This window comes from Thalassophryne amazonica, chromosome 9 (genome assembly GCF_902500255.1).
Source record: "Thalassophryne amazonica chromosome 9, fThaAma1.1, whole genome shotgun sequence".
Lineage (NCBI taxonomy): Eukaryota > Metazoa > Chordata > Actinopteri > Batrachoidiformes > Batrachoididae > Thalassophryne > Thalassophryne amazonica.
This window is the reverse complement of record NC_047111.1, coordinates 78562958-78581995: the sequence shown is the minus strand read 5'-3', so window position 1 is coordinate 78581995 and position 19038 is coordinate 78562958. Positions and strand designations below refer to the sequence as shown.

The window sequence follows — 19038 nt, the reverse complement described above, 5'->3', positions numbered from 1 at the left end:
CATTCTCCAACTCTTGTATCATGTCTCATAGTAAAGGAATTATGTCTGATTTTGCAGGAAAATGTATTTATTGTGCATCCATAGGTGTCTTGTTCTGGAATCAATTGTGCCACTAACAAAATGGAGTCATCTAACACTTTTTTTTTTTTTTTTTTTTGCTGCTGAAGCTTGTCAGGTCAAATGAGAATCAAATTGATTTCAAGCAAAAAACAATGAACAATATAGGCATGGCTTTTGAGAAATGGAAAGACCACATTTGGTTTTGGGGATCGAAACTGACCCTGAGTTGGCCTTTATAATACTGGACACTATAATGAATAATTATAAACTATTAGAATTATATAAAATTATGTGTTATTATAATTAACACATTATTTTTACAGTCAAAATTAGAATGTAAAACGCTTAAGGGCAGAAATACAACCTACACACTTTGTATAAGCTTGAACATGAACTTGCCTGACAGAGACGTGAGCTGGATGTTGCTTTATTTTCCCATATTTTTCACCTTTCTGTATCTGCTGGAAATCTGTACATTTTATATCTATTTTCAGATGAATTTTTGCATTCGTATGCACAACATCTCATCATTTAGTAACTTTTTGGAGAGTAAAACAGTGCATCCAACAATCTGCTGCATTGAGATGTGCGTGAAACAACGTGATCAATGCACAGTCACTATGGACAAAACAATATGGCGCCTGCCTTTCAAAACCCTGGGACAATGAATGTCACCAGTCACAGTATGAAGACACTCCAGGGTAGAATATTGGGCTGGTTGCTATCTAACATGTCACCACAAGATGTCGCTGAAAACTCCACAATGCACCTATAACCTTCATAAATTAGTAAATGCTAACAGTTCTATGACCACAGTTTTCTTTCTACCAGAGAAAACATAAAGAACATTGGGACCAAAATATTACTGTTTAGGGAATTTGTTACAAAATAAATTTCTAGCTGGGATGTCTCTTTGCCATGCTATAACACTACTGGCAGGCTGATGGTCCCTGTGCTAAATCACAGCAACTTTGGCTATAGCATAATTTAGCAGCCCTGTTAGCCTCTCTGCTGAACATGAGCAAAGTTGGAAATTATTTTCAGCCAGCAAAATAAATGATGTGTAATAGATGTGCACATCGGACCGTCCCAAATAAAGTGAAGCCTGTTGTTATGTTTTCTTTTTCTCCACAGGAGAAGGAAAGATGACTGTTCAGACTAAGACTCAGGTTAGCGAGCAAGTAATCAAAAATGTTCATGCTCAGGTTAGGGAGCACGTCGCAATCCAGGAGAGTGCAAAAATGAATGCTGGAGTGAAGAAAGAAACACCAGCACAGATGGAGAATCATAAGAGTGTGAAAATTAAAAGCGCTGATCAAGCGCCAAACCTTAACATCACTAATAAGGGGCTGGACATCAAAAATACCAATGACGAGCATCGCAACCAACTTAGCAAAGAGGACAGAGTCGGTGCACTCAAGCACCACGGAGTCAATGGGAAGGCAACTGACAAAATAAGTAAAGAGCCAACAGCGAATAACAAAGCCAAACAAAAGGATAGTGAGATGAATGGAGTAAATAAGGATGAAGGAAGAACCTTGATGAGTGACCGTGCTACTGAGGTAAGCAAACAGCAAAGCCTGCACATAGCAACAGCTGAGGGAAAGGCCAAAGCTCTCAGAGCTGCTGTGACAGTCCTGTCGGTGGTACACCCGATGCCTCCGGTCATCAAACTGGAGCCACTTGATGTGAGGAGCTCAGTGCCCTGTGATGATGTGCAGTCTATGGAGGTCAGGTGAGTCATCAGGTAACCCTGTAAAATATGACATTGAAAAATGTTTCTCCAGTGGTTCTCAAACTGTTACTATCAGGTCTTCTTCTAGAAGTCATAAAAAATAAATAAAAAATTGTGCCCCTTGATGAACAGTTTTTAATGTTTAGCAGCTTACAATCTGTAACAAAATAGGCCATCTATATTATAATAGCCAAGTAGCCTCTGTGTGGGTGTATGCATGCGGTGTGCTTATGGCTTCGATCATGGAGAAACTGGGAAATGCTAACATTTGGTGTTTGGTGTACTTATGTATTTTGGGTCAATGATGAACTCTGTGAAAATGGAAAGTTGATAGGACTAATAATTTTGGAGAAATTAGCTATATTAGCTAACAACAGTGAACAATGGGCATTGTGCTACAATGCACCATGGGAGTTAGGGGGTGGGTAGGTAGGTAGGTAGGTAGGTAGGTAGGTAGGTAGATAGATAGATAGATAGATAGATAGATAGATAGATAGATAGATAGATAGATAGATAGATAGATAGATAGATAGATAGATAGATAGATAGATAGATAGATAGATAGATAGATAGATAGATAGATAGATAGATAGATAGATAGATAGATAGATAGATAGATAGATAGATAGATAGATAGATAGATGGATGTTATTGTGGTTCATGTTAGTTTCACAGTGTTGTTCGTGTTATGGATTTATTGTGTTTTTGTAGATCAATTGGTTTAGTCAGTTTAGTTAAGTGTCATGTTGCAGTTACCATGAGTGAGTTATGTGTCATGTTTCCATTGCCATGAGTGAAAGGTGTACTGTGTTTGATGTCTTCTGCCACTGTCTGTGTTTGTGGGTGTGTAAAAATAAAAGCACCTGCTTGCAGCAGAATGCAGAAAACACAAAAAGCTCTGTGTGTGTGCGTAGAACTTCAATCAAGGACAAACGGAGGAGAGTTGACATTTGCTGTTTGGTATGCTTATGTATTTTGGGTCAAGAATGAACACCGCCAAAATGGAACATTAATAGGACTAATATTTTTGGAGAAAATCCGGATATTAGCTAGCGACACTGAACAACAGTATACAAATAATGTTTAAGAGTGCAGTGGTAAGAATATTTCATGAACGATGGAATGTTTATTCAACTAGGCCATATTTGTTTTTAAGTTAAGTACCATCACCACTAGTGTGAGTGCACACAGTGGTTGCACATTTAAAGTGGCCATTAGCAAATGTTTCCCCTCTTTCCATCCCTTTTAATGAGTGGAAACATGGGAGCCTCTAAACACCTCTCAAATGACCTGAAAACAAAGATTGTTCAACATCATGGTTTAGGGGAAGGATACAAAAAGCTATCTCAGAGATTTCAGCTGTCAGTTTCCACTGTGAGGAACATAGTGAGTAAACAGAAGACCACAGGCACAGTACTAGTTAAGGCCCAAAGTGGCAGGCCAAGAAAAATCTCAGATAAACTAAAGCAAAGAATGGTGAGAACAGTCATAGTCAACCCACAGACCTACTCCAAAGACCTACAACATGATCTTGCTGCAGATAGTGTCTCTGTGCATCGTTCAGCTATACAGCACACTTTGCTGTATGATGCTGTAATTCAGAGGAAGCCTTTTCTGCGTACACGGCACAAACAGTCGCTTGAGGTATGCTAAAGCACATTTGGACAAGCCAGCTTCATTTTGGAATAAGGTGCTGTGGACTGATGAAACTAAAATTGAGTTATTTGGACATAACAAGGGGTGGAATGCATGGCTGAAAAAGAACCCAGCATTCCAAGAAAAAAACGCTTGCTACGGACAGTAAAATTTGGAGGTGGTTCCATCATGCTGTGTGCAGGTACTGGGAATCTTGGTAAAGTTGGATTCCAGTCAATATCAGCAAATTCTTGAGAACAATGTTCATGAATCAGTGACAAAATTGAAGTTGCACTGGGGCTGGATCTTTCAACAAGGCAATGACCATAAACACTGCTCAAAATCTACTAAGGCATTCATGCAGAGGAACAAGTACAACATTCTGGAATGGCCATCTCAGTCCCCAGACCTAAATATTATTGAAAATCTGTGGTGTGATTTTAAGCGGACTGTCCATGCTCGGAAACCAACAAACCTGGTCCACAATACCTTCAACCAGAATCCAGACTCTCATTGGAAGCTATAGGAAGCATTTAGAGGCTGTTATTTCTGCAAAAGGAGGATCTACTAAATATTGATGTATTTTTCTGTTGGGGTGCCCAAATTTATGGACCTGCCTAATTTTGTTTAAAGAATTGTTGCACACTTTCTGTAAATACTATAAACTTAATTTCACTGCTCAGATATCACTGTGTTTGTCTGCTATATGATATACTTAACTGAAATTGCTGATCCAAACAACCAATGATTTATAAAGGAAAATTATGAAATTGTCAGGGGTGCCCAAACGTTTACATACAACTGTATCACGTGACAAACAAACCACCAATGAAATGACAAGGATCTATTTAGGTGTTATAAAACATTGATAATTACATTCTGGACTCACACCATTCCAGCAGGGCATAGTAAATCATCTATGCAATTTTAATATTAAAAGCATGCGTGATTTTATATAATAAGTTCAATGTCAGTAGATGATATAATTGTAAATATGTTAAAAATACATGGATGACACAAGAAAGTGAAAACACTTATTTCCATTCTGGTCCATTTAAAAATCAAATGTCAAAATAGAAGTAATAAAATAAAATAATAACAATAATACGAGTGAAGTATCACACAGCGGTGCGAAGCTCGCTCATAGTACAGGGAGTCCTAAACAGGAAGCGCCAAATTTTGAATCCACAGTAAAACAGGAAATGTTCAAATGTCAAACACTTCCTGGTTTGACAGACGAGAGCCCACGGAATCTCGCGGGAACTCAGTGGCAAGCTCACACTCAAACAGGAAGTGCCAAATTTTCAGTCACAGTGAAACAGGAAATGTCAAATGTTGGACACTTCCTGGCATGGGGGCGGAGCTAGAGTGGAGGCCAGGGTTTCACTGGACTCCCCTGAAATCTGATTGGACAGAGATGATTGACAGGTCACAGCACCACACGTCTGGTTGAAAGAGCTGCATTTTGAAATTAGTAAGTCACATTGACTGCTAGATTCCTCCTGTCCAGTAGTTGGTGCTGTGTACCACAAAAAGTTCTAATCCACCTTAGCAGAAGAAGAAAAATGTTTGCCTCAGATTTGAACTTAACACGTCTTTTGAACTAAGGTTAAGGTGTTGGGCTTGACACCAGAATATCCTCGGTTCAAATCTCCGCCTTACTGGAAAAATCACTAAGGGCCCTTGGGCAAGGTCTTTAATCCCCTAGTTGCTCCCGGTGTGTAGTGAGCGCTTTGTATGGCAGCACTCTGACATCGGTTGAATGTGAGGCATAACTGTAAAGCGCTTTGAGGGTCTGATGCAGATGGAAAAGCGCTTTATGAATGCAGTCCATTTACCATTTAACTATGGACTTCTAATCACACCAAACTTATATTGGTGAGGAAACGCCCATATTTTATGCCAGAAATAAGGTCCAGGTTGTTAAAAGCAGCATTTCTTCTTTAACCCCTTAACGCCCGAATTTATATAGCTTATATAAAAAAATGTTTTGTATGTGTTTTTGCCTTTAAGTAGATGGTAAATAATGTTGAGATTATTAATTTCACTTTTGCACAAAAACTAGATAGTAATATTGGGTAGTCTGGTAATGACTTTATGTTATAATGTTATAATAATAATAATGATGGTATATTGCAAATTTGCGACAATGGGCATACAGGTCAATTTGGTAAGTTGAATATTTGAGTCAGAGATTGTAGCATATATGCGACGATGGGCGTTAAGGGGTTAATTCAGGTTGCTTTATATACACGTTTGCACAGGCGTAGGAGGTGGGGAGCAAGGGGGGGGCAACCACGTCTCCCCCTAGACTCGGCAAAATGCTCAAATTCGGGCAGATGGGCTGGGAAATTCAGGCATGGGCCATGTTAAGGAAAATATGTTTATGTCTAAAAAATATTCCAAAAGCCAAGAAAAAAAACCTGATGATGAAATTTTACTTGAAAGTGTGATGATCGTCATCAGTGTAGAAGTAGAACAGATGTCTTCAACTCTATAGAGTCTAGTGCCAGGGTCTAGGGTTGTAAATACTAGCATAAAGCCCACTCCTTCCAGTCTAAAGCCCAAGCAGTGCTGCCTTCTGGTGGATAGTAAGAGAACTAAAGGCCACCTGTGGACCAACCAAAGAGGTTATACAGTGAGGAAAATAAGTATTTGAACGTCCTGCGATTTTGCACGTTCTCTCACTGAGAAATCATGGAGGGGTCTGAAATTTTCATCTTAGGTGCATGTCCACTGTGAGAGACATAATCTAAAAAAAAAAATCCGGAAATCACAATGTATGAATTTTAATAATTTATTTGTATGATACTGCTGCAAATACGTAAGTATTTCAACACGTGAAAATCAATGTTAATATTTGGTACAGTAGCCTTTGTTTGCAATTACAGAGGTCAAACATTTCCTGTAGTTTTTCACCAGGTTTGCACATACACTGCAGCAGGGATTTTGGTCCACTCCTCCATACAGATCTTCTCCAAATCTTTCAGGTTTGGAGTTTCAACTCCCTCCCACCCCCAGAGTATGATGTTTTCTTGGGGTTGTTCTCATCCTCTAAACATGGTAAGTGGAGTTGATTCCAAAAAGCTCAATTCTGGTCTCATCTGACCACATGACCTTCTCCCATGCCTCCTCTGGATCATCCAGATGGTCACTGGTGAACTTCAAACAGGCCTGGACATGTGCTGGCTTGAGCAGGGGGACCTTGCTGGTCAGATGAGACCAGAATAGAGCTTTTTGGAGTCAATTCCACTTACCATGTTTACAGGATGAGAACAACCCCAAGAAATCCATCCGAACCATGAAGCTTGAGGGTGGAAACATCATACTCTGTGGGTGCTCTTCTGCAAAGGGGACAGGACGACTGCACCGTATTGAAGGGAGGATGGATGGGGTCATGTATTGCAAGATTTTGGCAAACAACCTCCTTCCCTCATGTAAGAGCATTGACAATGACCCCAAACACACAGCCACGGCAACTAAGGAGGGGATCCGTAAGAAGCATTTCAAGGTCCTGGAGTGGCCTGGCCAGTCTTCAGACCTGAACTCAATAGAAAATCTTTGGAGGGAGCTGAAACTCCAAATCTGAAAGATTTGGAGAAGATCTGTATGGAGGAGTGGACCAAAATCCCTGTTGCAGTGTGTGCATACCTGGTGAAAAACTACAGGAAACATCTGACCTCTGTAATGGCAGACAAATGTTTCTGTACCAGTTGTTAAGCTCTGTTTTTCTAGGGGATCAAATACTTATTTTATGCAACAAAATGCAAATTAATTATTTAAAAATCATACAATGTGATTTACTGGATTTTTTTTTTAGATTCTGTCTCTCACAGTTGAAGTGTACCTACGATAAAAATTACAAACCTCTCCATTCTTTGTAGGTGGGAACACCTGCAAAACTGACAGGGGGTCAAGTACTTTTTTTCCCCACTGTACATTGTGCTCATTTTCATGTTTAAGAAGACTGAAAAGCTACCTCAGGTCTACTATGGGTCAGGATCGTCTCTCATCATTAGGACTTGCTGAGATGCTGAGAATGACAGCCTCAACACTGCATTTAAACTATTATTAGACTCTATTGGCTTTGCTCAAAAAGTAAATGAGTCCACCCACCACTTTAATCATATCTTAGATCTTGTTCTGACTTATGGTATGGAAATAGAAGACTTAACAGTATTCCCTGAAAACTCCCTTCTGTCTGATCATTTCTTAATAACATTTACATTTACTCTGATGGACTACCCAGCAGTGGGGAATAAGTTTCATTACACTAGAAGTCTTTCAGAAAGCGCTGTAACTAGGTTTAAGGATATGATTCCTTCTTTTTGTTCTCTAATGCCATATACCCACACAGTGCAGAGTAGCTACCTAAACTCTGTAAGGGAGATAGAGTATCTCGTCAATAGTTTTACATCCTCATTGAAGACAACTTTGGATGCTGTAGCTCCTCTGAAAAAGAGAGCTTTAAATCAGAAGTGCCTGACTCCGTGGTATAACTCACAAACTCGCAGCTTAAAGCAGATAACCCGTAAGTTGGAGAGGAAATGGCGTCTCACTAATTTAGAAGATCTTCACTTAGCCTGGAAAAAGAGTCTGTTGCTCTATAAAAAAGCCCTCCGTAAAGCTAGGACATCTTTCTACTCATCACTAATTGAAGAAAATAAGAACAACCCCAGGTTTCTTTTCAGCACTGTAGCCAGGCTGACAAAGAGTCAGAGCTCTATTGAGCTGAGTATTCCATTAACTTTAACTAGTAATGACTTCATGACTTTCTTTGCTAACAAAATTTTAACTATTAGAGAAAAAATTACTCATAACCATCCCAAAGACGTATCGTTATCTTTGGCTGCTTTCAGTGATGCCGGTATTTGGTTAGACTCTTTCTCTCCGATTGTTCTGTCTGAGTTATTTTCATTAGTTACTTCATCCAAACCATCAACATGTTTATTAGACCCCATTCCTACCAGGCTGCTCAAGGAAGCCCTACCATTATTTAATGCTTCGATCTTAAATATGATCAATCTATCTTTGTTAGTTGGCTATGTACCACAGGCTTTTAAGGTGGCAGTAATTAAACCATTACTTAAAAAGCCATCACTTGACCCAGCTATCTTAGCTAATTATAGGCCAATCTCCAACCTTCCTTTTCTCTCAAAAATTCTTGAAAGGGTAGTTGTAAAACAGCTAACTGATCATCTGCAGAGGAATGGTCTATTTGAAGAGTTTCAGTCAGGTTTTAGAATTCATCATAGTACAGAAACAGCATTAGTGAAGGTTACAAATGATCTTCTTATGGCCTCGGACAGTGGACTCGTCTCTGTGCTTGTTCTGTTGGACCTCAGTGCTGCTTTTGATACTGTTGACCATAAAATTTTATTACAGAGATTAGAGCATGCCATAGGTATTAAAGGCACTGCGCTGCGGTGGTTTGAATCATATTTGTCTAATAGATTACAATTTGTTCATGTAAATGGGGAATCTTCTTCACAGACTAAAGTTAATTATGGAGTTCCACAAGGTTCTGTGCTAGGACCAATTTTATTCACTTTATACATGCTTCCCTTAGGCAGTATTATTAGACGGTATTGCTTAAATTTTCATTGTTACGCAGATGATACCCAGCTTTATCTATCCATGAAGCCAGAGGACACACACCAATTAGCTAAACTGCAGGATTGGCTTACAGACATAAAGACATGGATGACCTCTAATTTCCTGCTTTTAAACTCAGATAAAACTGAAGTTATTGTACTTGGCCCCACAAATCTTAGAAACATGGTGTCTAACCAGATCCTTACTCTGGATGGCATTACCCTGACCTCTAGTAATACTGTGAGAAATCTTGGAGTCATTTTTGATCAGGATATGTCATTCAAAGCGCATATTAAACAAATATGTAAGTGCTTTTTTGCATTTACACAATATCTCTAAAATTAGAAAGGTCTTGTCTCAGAGTGATGCTGAAAAACTAATTAATGCATTTATTTCCTCTAGGCTGGACTATTGTAATTCATTATTATCAGGTTGTCCTAAAAGTTCCCTGAAAAGCCTTCAGTTAATACAAAATGCTGCAGCTAGAGTACTGACGGGGACTAGAAGGAGAGAGCATATCTCACCCATATTGGCCTCTCTTCATTGGCTTCCTGTTAATTCTAGAATAGAATTTAAAATTCTTCTTCTTACTTATAAGGTTTTGAATAATCAGGTCCCATCTTATCTTAGGGACCTCGTAGTACCATATCACCCCAATAGAGCGCTTCGCTCTCAGACTGCAGGCTTACTTGTAGTTCCTAGGGTTTGTAAGAGTAGAATGGGAGGCAGAGCCTTCAGCTTTCAGGCTCCTCTCCTGTGGAACCAGCTCCCAATTCAGATCAGGGAGACAGACACCCTCTCTACTTTTAAGATTAGGCTTAAAACTTTCCTTTTTGCTAAAGCTTATAGTTAGGGCTGGATCAGGTGACCCTGAACCATCCCTTAGTTATGCTGCTATAGACGTAGACTGCTGGGGGGTTCCCATGATGCACTGTTTCTTTCTCTTTTTGCTCTGTATGCACCACTCTGCATTTAATCATTAGTGATCAATCTCTGCTCCCCTCCACAGCATGTCTTTTTCCTGGTTCTCTCCCTCAGCCCCAACCAGTCCCAGCAGAAGACTGCCCCTCCCTGAGCCTGGTTCTGCTGGAGGTTTCTTCCTGTTAAAAGGGAGTTTTTCCTTCCCACTGTAGCCAAGTGCTTGCTCACAGGGGGTCGTTTTGACCGTTGGGGTTTTACATAATTATTGTATGGCCTTGCCTTACAATATAAAGCGCCTTGGGGCAACTGTTTGTTGTGATTTGGCGCTATATAAAAAAATTGATTGATTGACTTCTGTGTATTGAAAGAAGCCACACCAACAAAGTGGACATCAACAGTACTGTTGATGTGTTTGGTAGAAAGAGGCGAAGGAGGAACAAAATGTTTTTCTGATTGATTACAATTTACACTATCTTGATACCTTTGCAGAAGTAGTCACCTGAGGTAGCTTTTGAGTCTTCTCTTACACAGCTGTATATGATAATTGTCAGGCATGTTTTCATTTAATATTGTACTTGATTAGGTTTGCCTTTTCTGGATATGTTATTCCCATTATAAATCTCTTGACAAGTGTTGATACTAAGTTGTGAACAATTTTGTAACAAGTACTTTCATGTGTTCGTCGTATACACACTCACGGCAATTTACGTGTATGCATGTTGACTCTGAATACAGAATAGAATGACTTAAAATGTTGTCAGACTTATTTTTGCAATTAATGTAAACAATCAAACCGCTATTTGGTCACCAATATAAATATGGGTATATAAATATATGGTAATTTAAAGAGTCATGGGGGTTTCTGAAATTCGGGCAAATTTGGTGTCGCCCCCCCCAAATAGACCCCACCTCCTACGCCTAGGCATGTTTGAGCTAACAGACAGCAGCTGGTTCATTCTCTGTCAGCTTATTAGTGCAGCAGATAACTGAAACAATCCTTCAAATGGTGATACAAGCATCAAATTCAGCAAATTTAGAGCTTAGACATTACACTTAACAAGAAAACCAACTGGCCACTTGAATTTTCTATAGGCAGTCAGGTAGGGGTCAATTGAAGAATTATACAAGGGTCAAAAATTAAAAGATGCTCCAGTCATATATAAAACCACACCACATTATTTTCCTTATCATAAAGATTCCAAAAAGGTATAATTTGGACTATCTGTGATTGAATGTTATGGAGTTATGAGGTAAAACCAGCAAGAATTGTGACAAAGGTCAATTTCACTTTGTACAGGTGTCAAAAGGTAAAGAGTTGCTAAAACGATTAATAAATGGAATAGGTCAACGTCCACTGGATATGACATGTGACATATGTTACCCTGTAACATGATCTAAGCATGATACATGATGCAAACTGTTACTTTTTAAAGTCTGATTAACTCAACCAAATACTTTTTTACCAAAATTGGAGCAACTTTAACTTTTGACCCCTGTACAAACTGAAACTGACCTTTGTCACCATTCTCGCTGCTTTTACCTCATAACTCCATAACATTCAGTCACAGATTGTCCAAACTATACCTTTTTGGAATCTTTATAATCAGGCAAATAATGTGGTGTAGTTTTCAATATGATTGGAGCATCTTTTAATTTTTGACCCCTGTATAATTCTTCAATTGACCCCTACCTGGCCACCTATTGAAAATTCAAGTGGCCAAACAGTTTTTTCAAATGAGTTCATGTCTGTAGATTATTTGTGCCAAATTTGATGCTCCTATCACCATTTGCAGGATTCCACTGTAAATATTCTCTTATCTGCTGCACTATACGTATATGAGATGTAAGATGTTGCTCCTCAGTGTTTATGAATTGCCCTCAAAGTATTGGAACACTTGGTATTTCACACATTTTAATTTGTTTATTCCATTTCAAATGCATTTTTTTCTAAAATTATCTTCCTTAATTCAAACTGAAAGCAAATCTCTACAATTTAAAAAATATAAAATTCAGCTTCCTGATGAAGTGGTGTAGTTTGAGGATTTTCTTAAAAAAGAAAACCTGAAAGTTTAGCTACAATTTGACAGAAAGTGCATTTGAGATGAAAGCCTAGATTTGATATTTTGGTGAAAGAAACTTTTGTATTTCTTCATAATTGATGTGACTTAGAAATGTTCATTTTTCCATCCCCTGACTTGTCTGAAGAAAACTGGCAGTAAAAGTGATTATTATTTACAGGTATTATCAAGTTTCAGAGATTTGCTTTCAGTTTGAGGAAGAAAATTTTAGAAATTTTTATTCTTTATTTTTTTGTATTTCATTTATTTAAAATGGCGTAAACAAATTAAAATGTGTGAAATTCCAAGTGTTCCAATACTTTTGGAGGGCACAGTATCCTAACCTTATGATGAGTGCGATATTATTACTGTTTTGTTTAAGAATGTTTAATTTTCACTGTTGCTGCATTTTGTGTCAAATTATAGTGTCATGATGCGAGGTGGCGAGGCACAGATGATGGTTGGACACAAATGCTGACCCACAGACAGAACATAGGGTTAGTAGAAAAGGCTTTATCAAAAAATACAAGCAAGGATTCGGTACACAGTGTATCAGTCAGCGAGGCGGCGGTACAGACAGACGTAGTGCTAAGGCGTGGTCCAACAAAACAAGCAGGTTTCAGGTACACGGCATGGAGGAGTTCAAAGGCAAGACACAGGCAAAGTAAAAAATGAGCAAAGTCAAAATACAGGCAAGCAAACAAACCTGATCAAAACAAGGCTGTGAGAAGGGCTGGAACGATGACAAAAAGTGCAACAAACTGGCAGGGAAGTGATGAACTAAAGCTGCTTAAATAAGGATGGAGGTGATTAGAGGAACTAGACACAGGTGTGGGGAACATTCTGGAAGGAGGTGTGGCTGGATGAAACAAAGATGAGGGAAGCAGGTGCAAGATAGTGCAGTGGAGACAACACAAAGTGGAGTGATGTAAGCTGCAAAGAGTAAAGAGCGTGAGTGGATGAATACACTAAACAGACAGGATGAGAGTGAGAGACAAAGACACGAGGCAGGTCCAGTGATGTGGAGTGAGAACAGAAACAAATGGAAGTGAGGGAAAACAGAACAAAGGTCAAACAGAAACCAAGGACTATGAACAGAACCAGATCAGAGCATGAACATGAGAACTAAAAAGCGAACCATCAGATAATAAGTAAAGAAGAAAAGCTACATGGGAACTGATCAGAGAATAACAAGAAAATAAATATTAAGACAAAACTAGACTGGAACTGGCTTATGACTGAAGTAAAGATAACCAGACGGCAAAACAACCAAATAAAGACAAAACCGTAAACAGAAAACAAAACCAGATACTACTGCATAACTGATAAAATAAGAAATTAGATGAACAAAATAAAACAGTGATCAACTGATGATAAACAACAAAAACACAACCTGGCAGAACAAACTAGAATGGAACTAAACTATGGCAAGAGTATTAAAAGTAACAAAGAAACAAAGTGCCAAAGCAAAACGGCACAGAAAATAAACAAGTGACCAAACACAACTAATAAATCAAAGCTGGAGCAGACAATGAGAAAAAGAAAGGAGGCAAAAATGAGATCAAAACCACAGATCTGGGCTGAAACCTGACACATAGTCATATCGTATATCATATTGATATGACAATATTGAGATACAAAAATTTGGCCATATTGTGCAGCCCTGCTGTCAACTAGCTGAAAACTTTGAATATAATTTACATCTACATTAAAAACATGCTTAAAGTGGCAGGGGGATAATTACTGTAGGGGGCTGTAATTACTAATGTAATTACTAATTACATTAGTAATTACAGCCCTTTATTAATTGCTCTTTTATGTAATTACTATGTAATTAGGGCTGTAAAAACAATGTCGGACTCTGTAGTTTTCTCTGGGCCCCTCCCCAATCGGACCGGGAGTGACATGTTTAGCCGCATGTTCTCCCTGAATTGCTGGCTGTCTGAGTGGTGTCCAAAAAATTAGGTGGGCTTCATAGATAATTGGCAAAGCTTCTGGGGAAAACCTGGTCTTGTTAGGAGAGACGGCATCCATCCCACTTTGGATGGAGCAGCTCTCATTTCTAGAAATCTGGCCAGTTTTCTTAAATCCTCCAAACCGTGACTATCCAGGGTTGGGACCAGGAAGCAGAGTTGTAGTCTTACACACCTCTCTGCAGCTTCTCTCCCCCTGCCATCCCCTCATTACCCCATCCCCGTAGAGACGGTGTCTGCTCCCAGACCACCAATAACCAGCAAAAACCTATTTAAGCATAAAAATTCAAAAAGAAAAAATAATATAGCACCTTCAACTGCACCACAGACTAAAACAGTTAAATGTGGTCTATTAAACATTAGATCTCTCTCTTCTAAGTCCCTGTTAGTAAATGATATAATAATTGATCAACATATTGATTTATTCTGCCTTACAGAAACCTGGTTACAGCAGGATGAATATGTTAGTTTAAATGAGTCAACACAGTATCATACAAATGAGTCACACTAACTGCCAGAACGCTCGTAGCACGGGCAGAGGCGGAGGATTAGCAGCAATCTTCCATTCCAGCTTATTAATTAATCAAAAACCCAGACAGAGCTTTAATTCATTTGAAAGCTTGATTCTTAGTCTTGTCCATCCAAATTGGAAGTCCCAAAAAACAGTTTTATTTGTTGTTATCTATCGTCCACCTGGTCGTTACTGTGAGTTTCTCTGTGAATTTTCGGACCTTTTGTCTGACTTAGTGCTTAGCTCAGATAAGATAATTATAGTGGGCGATTTAACATCCACACAGATGCTGAGAATGACAGCCTCAATGCTGCATTTAATCTATTGTTAGACTCGATTGGCTTTGCTCAAAATGTAAATGAGTCCACCCACCACTTTAATAAGTCTTGTTCTGACTTATGGTATGGAAATTGAAGACTTAACAGTATTCCCTGAAAACCCCCTTCTGTCTGATCATTTCTTAATAACATTTACATTTACTTTAATGGACTACCCAGCAGTGGGGAATAAGTTTCATTACACTAGAAGTCTTTCAGAAAGTGCTGTAACTAGGTTTAAGGATATGATTCCTTCTTTATGTTCTCCAATGCCATATACCAACACAAGGCAGAGTAGCTACCTAAACTCTGTAAGTGAGATAGATTATCTCGTCAATAGTTTTATATCACTTGACCCAGCTATCTTAGCTAATTATAGGCCAATCTCCAACCTTCCTTTTCTCTCAAAAATTCTTGAAAGGGTAGTTGTAAAACAGCTAACTGATCATCTGCAGAGGAATGGTCTATTTGAAGAGTTTCAGTCAGGTTTTAGAATTCATCTGATTAAACTGCAGGATTGTCTTACAGACATAAAGACATGGATGACCTCTAATTTCCTGCTTTTAAACTCAGATAAAACTGAAGTTATTGTACTTGGCCCCACAAATCTTAGAAACATGGTGTCTAACCAGATCCTTACTCTGGATGGCATTACCCTGACCTCTAGTAATACTGTGAGAAATCTTGGAGTCATTTTTGATCAGGATATGTCATTCAATGTGCATATTAAACAAATATGTAGGACTGCTTTTTTGCATTTATGCAATATCTATATGAAACGTGCCTACAGAAAGACAGAATGAACTGTGAGGTCTGTTTCACTGGATCCCAGCTGCTGAATGGACATCTGTTGACAATATCATGCAACACAATAACATTCAGGAAATTGATCTATTCATTCATTCTGAAAAACTGCCAGATCAGGGGGCTGGAATCATGAGACTCCTCCGGCATCTATGTAAAAGTGCAGTAACACTAGGGGGCTCGGCCTCAATGCAGGGACGTTTTTAAGCTACATTCCTTATTGTCACAGCATGAAGAACCTACAAGTAGCCCTTGTTCAGGACCTTTTTTTTTTCCCAATGATTGATTAATTGATAGACACTATTCCTCCCACAAAAAGTTTTAATCTTCAATACATTATACACAGTAAAATCACCAGTGTTAAATTAACACTGACAGTGAACATATGGTCCCATTCTAACCAGAGTATGACCATATGTACGCTGGCAGTGTTAATTTAACAGTATCAGTGTTAGTTTTACACTCGTGAATTTACTGTGAAGGTTTCAAAGTTTTGTATTGGCCTTTTGCCCAAAACATATGCCAATGTTGAAATCCTAGTTCTTCTCCAAGTCCTGACTAAGATAAAGTAAATCCTTTTTCAAAATTATAGCCTTTTTAAAAAAATAAATAAAAATAAAATAAAATATTTTGGGGGGGATCTAATCTTTAACACTAAAACCTGCTGGTAGGTTTTTAGCAATTTTCCCCCCAATAAAACTAAGGTTTTTGAGAAAATGAACAAACGGCTTAATTTTTGCTCATATGACTTTTGCATATCACAGTGGTCAAATAGTATTAATATAACATTTAAACATGCACCAACACATTATTAAAAAAGGAATGCTCGTAACATCATGTGAAAGAAACGTATAAAAGATTAAATTGAAATATAAATTTAATCTTTGGTTAACTATAATAACAGGTAAAGAAAGTACAATTTCTCTCTTTTCTTTGTTAAAAAAGTATATTCGCACATTTAGGATGGAATCATAGTGCCCCCTCCCAATGTTGGTTGTTTTTATAACCTTTGATCTTTTGCCATCTGGCTGGTTGAGCTCCTAGGTTTACTGGGATGTTATCTGTAGGAGTGTCCTGTTGGTGTCTGGACGTTTTCTGAATTGGACAGGTTTCATTAAACTGTCTAATAAATTCAGGTTGAATTGGGGTTACAACATTCATTTCATTTCAACAAGTGTCTTTGCGCCATAAGGACTATTCGTTGAAGCTTTCCTGAGGCGTCATAACTTCAGCCAGGAAATGTTTGGAAGACTGGTCACTTTTCGAGAAGGGAGGATTTTGGTGCAGGGTGATAACACAGTCATTCAGTTTCACACATTCCAACCTTAGAAATGTCTGGAGTGTCCATTCTTTGTTAAAAGTAGAAAATTAAGGCAATTTTTGATTCTGTAAAGATACATCTGTGGCCATATTCACTACAGTTGTTAATATGTATATTTATTGCTCCAACTAGAAATCCAAATAAATTTATTAAAGTTTTATAATTTTTTTACAATCAGTCATGTGCACCTTTCTTGTAATAGCATAGTGCTTCCTGAGGGACCCTGATTCCTTCAGTTTGGGAATCACTGTAGCAACATGACAAGTTTTAAGTTTCCTTTCACAAATAGTTTTCACTGCACATCACAGTTCGTGATTACCATTTTCTCACTGGGATTGGAAAGTGTTAATATAAAATGGCTTTTCTTGATGTACAGTATAACGCCTGTATTTCATTGTTATTTTAGTCCAGCAGCTTCCAAGGAAGAACTGATTTCTATCCCAAAGTTTTCGCCAGTCAAAGAAGTTGAGCACAGCAGTCTGAGCAACGCCCGTGCTCTTGAAGACCTGATGGACCTGACAGGACGTGTTGCCTACCCCAAACTGTCCTCTGATGGCAACATGGGCGACTGTAACAAGAACCTCATTGAGGGTGTTGTTAGTCCCATGTCAGATTCAAAGAATATTGGGATGTCTCCTCCATCCTCAAATAAACAGCATCCAATAGTTCAGTAATTTAAATTTCACATTCTCATCACCCTCTCTCTCCTCTTTCTGAATGTGACCTCCTGTTTCACGGCATTTATGGGATTTGAGCCATAGAAATCGAAAAGCACTGTACACTTGGACTTGCAATATGACTAAAACATCCTACCACTCAATACCAAACAATTAAATACCAAACTGTGTCAGTCCAAATTTTCCAATGCAAGCACCTGCTACACTGGAAACCACCCTCCTAGTACTGTCGATTTGGACTGGTTGTATAGTCTTGATATTGGTGTGAAATTATTTGCAACATCCGAAACTAACCTTCTGAATTATATCACCGTAAGATGAAACATACAGCAGGTATTACATTATTTACATTCTGTTAAATATATTTCTTCATTGTAATTTTGTCAAATAGAAACATAGGGTCTTGCAGTAATTTAAGCCTAAAATCACCTCTAAGCTCAGTAGTTTATGAGAAACAATGTGGAGAAACGTCATAGGGGAGTCAAAGGTCAATTCATGCATTTTAAGTCATTTTCAGAGCAAAAGAATAATTAAAAAATAGAAACATGTTCACTTTTGGTTGCTATGGTATCACTATCTTCCATATAATGTGACTTGTAGCTTCCAAATAATTTAATACCAAAATAACACTGTACTACCAGCAGCTCCTGAGATGTAGCGTGACGTTACGGTGGGTGTAACGCATCGTTTTCTTTCAGTGGGTTTTGCAATATATTGTTTGATTCACAAGTACAGTGAAAAACAGCTCAAGATGGGCACAGAACAGTAAAAATAAGTATCATGAAGAGCCAAATTACAGTGCATAGAAGTTTAGAAAAAATATTACTTAATATAATAATAACTACTTTCCCTGCACAGACCCTTGACAGGGTCCGAACTTCCAGGCCCAGTAATACCTGCTCAGAGCACTGATTACCATATTTTTGCCTTTCAATATACCATTATAAACCTTTTAATCAAATTCAAATCATTACGGGCAAAGCTAAGTCTATTAACTTGAACTTACCAGTAGTCTTTACCATTCAAAAATATATTTCTATTTCATATGTTGCACACATGCCTTGTTGTTTTAAGTGGAACTTCATGGATTTTTGGCCGTAAAATAAACTCTAGAACTCTCAGGATCAATGAGGTACAACTGTGGATTGTGCACATTTATAATTTTTTTGCACTTTTCAGTATTCCCTTTATTCTTTTGTATATTTATTTAGGACTTAACTGTAGATGAACAAGAAGGATGAGCACAAAGCTGTAATCTAGAATGTTATTCCTCATAAGTAGACAAATAGTGTTACAAAGCTACGTTATGCACAATAATACCATTTACAATGACTTATATCAGTATTTATTTGTCCATTTTCCAATTATTCCATAATGACATGCAGTTCCATTGATGAATGTATTGAGAACTGAGGTGCATATTGTGAGGAGA

At 38.2% G+C, this 19038-nt stretch overlaps 1 protein-coding gene across 5 annotated transcripts in view; it reads left to right on the top strand.

The window, feature by feature from the left end:
- map7d2a (MAP7 domain containing 2a) overlaps positions 1–17756 on the top strand; it is a 58650-nt gene extending 40894 nt beyond the window's left edge. For all 5 annotated transcript variants that reach the window (XM_034178491.1, XM_034178490.1, XM_034178489.1 and 2 more), the window contains 2 exons: positions 1195–1795; positions 17336–17756. In XM_034178491.1, coding sequence (XP_034034382.1) covers positions 1195–1795; positions 17336–17603 — 869 coding nt within the window. In that variant the 3' untranslated portion in view covers positions 17604–17756. The remainder of the gene's footprint in view (positions 1–1194; positions 1796–17335) is intronic.
- The last annotated feature ends 1282 nt before the right edge of the window (positions 17757–19038 follow it).